Source organism: Candida theae (assembly GCF_024610275.1).
Source record: "Candida theae strain CBS 12239 chromosome Unknown scaffold11, whole genome shotgun sequence".
NCBI classification, from domain to species: domain Eukaryota; kingdom Fungi; phylum Ascomycota; class Pichiomycetes; order Serinales; family Debaryomycetaceae; genus Lodderomyces; species Lodderomyces theae.
This window is the reverse complement of record NW_026261481.1, coordinates 264,513-270,537: the sequence shown is the minus strand read 5'-3', so window position 1 is coordinate 270,537 and position 6,025 is coordinate 264,513. Positions and strand designations below refer to the sequence as shown.

General features: G+C 41.8%; 3 protein-coding genes across 3 annotated transcripts; 2 read left to right on the top strand and 1 right to left on the bottom strand. All coding sequences in view use genetic code 12, as the record gives it.

Moving 5' to 3' along the window:
• Positions 1-370: 370 nt before the first annotated feature.
• On the top strand, positions 371-1,519 carry KGF57_004865 (uncharacterized protein; the record flags this gene model as incomplete). Its single annotated transcript, XM_051754419.1, has 1 exon — positions 371-1,519. The coding sequence occupies one exon, from the start codon at positions 371-373 to the stop codon at positions 1,517-1,519; it is 1,149 nt and encodes a 382-aa protein (XP_051606776.1).
• A 15-nt stretch (positions 1,520-1,534) lies between these two features.
• RAT1 (ssRNA exonuclease) lies at positions 1,535-4,465 on the bottom strand (the record flags this gene model as incomplete). Its single annotated transcript, XM_051754418.1, has 1 exon — positions 1,535-4,465. One exon carries the CDS (start codon positions 4,463-4,465, stop codon positions 1,535-1,537), a length of 2,931 nt encoding a protein of 976 aa, XP_051606775.1.
• An 808-nt stretch (positions 4,466-5,273) lies between these two features.
• On the top strand, positions 5,274-6,020 carry GRX3 (monothiol glutaredoxin; the record flags this gene model as incomplete). Its single annotated transcript, XM_051754417.1, has 1 exon — positions 5,274-6,020. The coding sequence occupies one exon, from the start codon at positions 5,274-5,276 to the stop codon at positions 6,018-6,020; it is 747 nt and encodes a 248-aa protein (XP_051606774.1).
• Between the last annotated feature and the right edge of the window lie 5 nt (positions 6,021-6,025).

The following is a 6,025-nucleotide window of genomic DNA, read 5'->3' as shown; positions in this document are numbered from 1 at the left end:
AATTCGCGAGAAAGAAAAGGCTAGCCTATTTTCCCTTCATCCCCCCTTTTCGATATGTTGTGCGTGTGTGTGTGTGTGTGTGTGTGTGTGTGTGTGTGTGTGTGTGTAGCAGCTGCCTTCTCTCTTTCTCTCTCTCTTCGTTAAGCGGTAACGCAGATGCTTTACTAATTATGCAAACAAGACCATATTTCTCCCCTCAAGTACAATTCCTGTACCTTAATCTTGTCTCTAGGGCTGGCAACTATGTCAGAAACCATGTAGTGACGCTCTTATCTTTCAAATAATTAGCGCTACCTATCGTGATTATTCGAAAATCATCCACAGTTCTTCCCACTACAAAGCAGCCTCACCTTTCCTTATTCCACACAACATGTCATACAAGCTATACTTTGAGCCCAAGAATCTTGAAATTGAATTGGTTAACAATGAAAGCTTTTTTCAATACACAGAAGAGCATGTCGATAAACTGGATGCAGACACAATCGTCAATGCAATTCCAGATGGTTTGAACCGGGGCGTTTACATCATAGACTCAATAAATTCAGGTATAGGCAGGTCCGATGAGAAAAACATTTACACGCACATCATCGAGCCCTTATTCAAGTCCTTAGGCATTAAGCATCATCATTACAAAACGAGTAGTGCCAGCTCAATTACTGAATTTGCTTCAAACTTTCAAGATCAAGACGCCACAGTTATCTTTCTCAGTGGTGACACATCCATTAACGAGTTTATAAATGCACTCAATCCAGTAGTAACGGGCTCAATATCAATTTACCCTGTACCCATTGGAACAGGTAACAGTTTTGCTTTGTCCTTGGGGTTGACCGATCCATTAAAGTCCATTGTACAGTTGTTGCAAGTAGGAAAGAAGTCTCCTTTGTATCTTTACGCAGCCAATCCCCCCAAAGGCACGAGATATTTGGTACAAGATGAGCTAAAAGAGGAGGTTGAATTACCTATCTACTTCATTGTTGTCTTTTCATGGGCGTTCCATGCAAGTTTAGTGGCCGATAGCGATACACCCGAACTACGCAAGCATGGTATTCAAAGATTTAGAATGGCAGCTGAGAACAACTTGAGCAGGGAACAAAAATATGAAGCGGACTTTTCAATCAATGACGATGCAGTTGAGGGACCATTTGCATACTGGGTGTTGACTCCATCGAAAAAGTTTGAACCAACCTTTGACATCTCACCAAAAGGAGATATTTTTGATGACAATTTGTACTTGATCGCATTTCGAACCAAGCCAAGCGATGATGCCTACATAATGGATATCATGAAACAGGTTTACGATGGGGGCAGCCACATCAACAACCCAGATGTGATTTACCGCGAAATTACACCAGACGATAGAGTACAATTAAAGTTGAGAAATTCACAAAGCTTGCTTAAGAGAAGGTTCTGTGTTGATGGGAGCATCATTGCCCTTCCTGATGATGAAGAAAATAGCAGCATCACTATACAAGTAAAAGACAACGCACTAGGTACGTGGAAGTTGTACATATTACATTAGATTTTTACAAATATATTATCTATATCCATTTCTACCAGAGGCAGGGCCGGGAGGAGGAAAGTATCCACTACGTGCTGAACTGTTGCCATTATGCGGTTGATATGACCGTCGCTGATATGTCTGCGATTGATATGACTGCGGCTGATATGCCAGCGCTTGACCAAATTGATTATAAGTTGCACCGTAGTTCGCCTGATTTCCATACACTTGCAGGTACCCATACCCATATTGATTTTGCTGCGGCTGGTGTATTGGTATTCCGTAAGGGCTCGCATTGTTTACGGCAGGAACTCTCTCATTTTTACCGCCATCCTTCAAATGTTGTAGACTTGAGCGATAGCCCCCTCTTCTCATGGAGTACATCTTGAAAACTTCTTTACCTTGTGGGCCGTGGTTGACGTAATCACTACTAGCTTGAAAATTGTTGTTGAATCCACGACTATTACCTCTCACATTATTGGACTGAAGCTGGTAAAGGACCTCATTTCGATCAGCAGTGGTGAGAGCAGGCACCGCTGGGATAAAGCCATTTAATAACATAGACTTTCCCCATGCCTTTTGCGGAAAGTGATACTCCACCTGCAAATAATCCTTTTTGTTGATGTTTGGCATGTTGCCCTCCTTGAGTGGGAATTTGAGGGTCCCGCATGGATCAAAAGAGGGAAATTTGATGGCCAACCCCGCCAAGCTGCTCTTTGCAAAGGAGAATTTAACGGATTGCAAATCCTGCTTGTAAAGAGCCTCGGCAAACCTCTCATAGTTCTTGTTTTCATTAGATATGAATAATTCTGCTTGTTTGTTTGTGTTTCGTTCCTTTTCATAGGCTGTTAGTTTGTCATATTTCCCTTGTACAGCATCTAGCAATCGCTTTTCATCAATAAATGGCAACAACGGTATACCTTGCCAACTCATTTTCTTTCCATTCATATCAATCTCAAATTCCTCGGGGTAGAACTCTATAATCTCACTGTCCGGATCCTTCATTAATGTATGAAATACGTCAGGCAAAGCATGACTTGATGCAGCTGGAAGAACGGACATCAATTGCTCATATGGTCTGAAAGGCTCACCCAAATCAAACTTTATACCCGCAGGGAACAAATCCTTCAAGTTAGTCATGTCAGATGCAAAGGGCGCATAGTGGTACGGATAAAACCACGTCCACGATGGACACCCTTGGTAGTAGTACAATGCAACCCAAGATATCCCCTCGATATAGCTCTTGACAACTTCACGTCTCACTTGTTCCACCTCCTCATCAGTTTTGCAATGGAACTTGACCTGGTAGTATCGTTTTTGGTACCCCGGTTCGTGCAATCGAATATCATCACTTGGCTCTTCATCATTAGCAGCTACTCTTTTTTTAGGATGTACCTGCAGCGGCTCTTCCAGATCAGCATCAGCATCAGCATCAGCATCAGCGGTTGAAGTTGGAGTTGACACAGCACTTGATTCAGTATCTATTGGAGTATCCTCTTTGAGCTGCTTTTTGGAATCAATCAATTTTTTGAGTGCAGCTGCTGCATCATTGTTCGCCATACCGGCTAGGGTAACCGTGTCTCGATTCTCAACAATATCCTTGTTTGAAAACAGTGCATAACCTTCAACTATGTTGCCACTTGTGTCCATTAGTGGCATATTCTTATCCGGCACAATGGGCGCTTTGTCCTTACCCTTAGTCACTTGTGACATGTACACGCTTTTCAATGCCTTATCTTGTTCTTCTGCCACTTTCCGCCTCTTGCGGCCTTCCTTTCTTCTCTTCTCCGCTGCAAATCGGTTTCGAAAAATTTCATCCTCTTTGATTGCCAAGTCGCCTAAAAGAGTTTCAACACTTTGTAAGTTTAATTTTCCGTCACAAGTTAGATAATCACGCAATCGAGGAATGCACCTTTTCCAACAATTGACCAAAGTGTCAATTCCATTATCTCTCACATCCAAGCTTGGTAAATGAGGCAAGAAATCATTACCTGCAAAAAAACAAATAAACACCCAATCATCAATAGCTCTTTCCAAATCGAATGGAAACGAAATTTGCGGGTTGTATAGCTCAATTCCCAAGTACTCTCTCAAAACGTTGACATGCAACCACAAGAACGGTTTCTTTTTGTCTCTCTCTTCAATCAAAGAGAGCTGGTCTTTGGACATACCGACATGATCCGAAACCGTCATGTGTCTTTCTTGGTTGGCAAAAACATCTTCTCTCAAGACTCTAAAATGTGGTTCGTGGGTTGCCAAACCAAGAAAAATCAAATCGGCATCTAACCCGTAAATACAATGCCTTGTGTTGGGGTTATATTGAGGATCCGATCGCTGCGACCGTATAAAACTCATCAACTTGTGTTCACCCTCCCCAGGGACAGTGGCGTCACTGATGATCACTTGCAAATTTGCCCACCCGGGATCTGTGCTAAGCTTATACGCAACCCAGTACCGTAATGCTTCTGCTAGTCGATCCATAAATGGCGTACCTGGAGTGATTGCATTCGAGTCCCATTGCTTTTTTCCTTTTACGGCGTCATTGATCATCTCTCCACGTGCCTCCTTTTCCCGGATCTCTTTGTCAATAGCCATTTGTTTCAACTTTGCATCCTGTGCGGATCTGAATCTTCTTGCTCTTTGCTGATTCATCTTGGCCCTTGGTGCCACTCCATCTACTGCAATCATTAGAACTTTCCTCGGACGCGCCATCATTAGTACTCTATCTGTGTAGGTGAATATATCCAAAAACATCTCATCCTCAGTCTCAGGCGGTCTCTTGTGCTCTGGATGTGAGCAAGGATGAACAATACCATTCATATCCAAGTACAAGTTATCAATCTCTCCATTGGGATTAGGATCCTCGTACTTTGCTCCACCTATGTCATGTTGCTCTTCCTCTATAACTGGAGATATGATCTTGGGATACTTTTTCGAAAGCCATCTGAATAATGCTGGCACTCCCATAGTTGAGATTGACCTTCTACTCTTGTTGCGTTTTGAAGTCAGTTGTGATGAGGGTTTGTCAAATTTTGTCCGAATTTTTTTTTACAGCTGTCAGACGCTACCACGCAATGTGATATCATTAACAAGACGACTACAGAACTTCACCTGTTAGTTCAGTAGAGTGGGCTGCAACTTGCAATCAATCCCAATGCCTCTCTGAATTAGTTTTGTTACAAGATGTAGAGCTCCGATCATAATAGGGCATCGAGAGACATGCACCACTTGTTGCACAAGCATTTATGCTTTCGTAAGGCCATATGCTAAGTTACTATTAAGCAGAGATACAACTTTAACTATGGTGCCTCACTGTTGAAGTAGTGTTGCAGTATTTCTTCGCTTGTCCTGCACAGGAAAAGAAAAGAAAAGAACATCTGGCGCCACACATCGAAAGCTGTGGCGAAAAATAGCATCAACGACAACTCTAAACTTACCTCACTGCAAACACGCTTGTAACTATATACAATAGACAAACTGGATCATCTAAAACAAATCCGTTAACCTGTACTTTTGTAGCCTGTGGCAAGTATGGTAGTGTTTCTGTCATGCGCAGTTGTGAAAGTAATTTGTAATCAATGCGACATTGCGACTTTGCGACAACTCCAACTCCAACTCCAACTCTCTCTTCAGTTTTTTTTTTTTTTTTTTTTTTTTNACTCTCTTTTTTTTTTTTTTTTTTTTTTTTTTTTTTTTCTGTTCTGTTCTGTTCTGTTCATCTTCTACTCCCAATTTACAAATAATCAAATCTCAATTACATACAGTGCACAGCAATATGGGTGTTATAGAAATCGAAAGTGAACAACAGTTCACCGAACTAACTAAGTCCAACGACTCCAAATTAATCGCATTATATTTCCATACTCCATGGGCAGGACCATGTAAAACCATGAATCAAGTCTACAAAACGTTGGCCGAATCCAAAGCCCAAGATCCATCAGTGCTATTCCTTTCCATCAACGCAGATGACTTGTCGGAGATCAGTGAGTTGTTTGATGTTAGTGCAGTCCCTTACTTTATCCTAATACGTAAACAAACCATATTGAAGGAGTTATCAGGTGCGGATCCAAAGGAGTTTATCGCTGCTTTGAATCAGTTTTCAAGCTCCAGCGACTCACAATTAGCAAGTGGCTCCAGTGTGAATGGAGTAAGCTCAGCTTCCAATGGTACACCACCAGTTGCTGCCACAGAACCGGTCGAGGAGACGGAGGAAGCTTTGAATGAGAGATTAACAAAGTTGACCACTGCTGCACCTATTATGTTATTTATGAAAGGTTCACCATCAAGTCCACAATGTGGATTCTCTAGACAACTTGTGGCCATCTTGAGAGAACACCAAGTGAGATTTGGCTTTTTCGATATTTTAAAAGATGACTCAGTTAGACAAGGATTGAAAAAATTTAGTGATTGGCCCACGTTCCCACAATTGTACATCAATGGAGAATTCCAAGGTGGATTGGATATCATTAAGGAGAACCTAGAGGAAGATGACCAGTTTTTTGAAAACGCAGTAAAGGCTTAGATTTA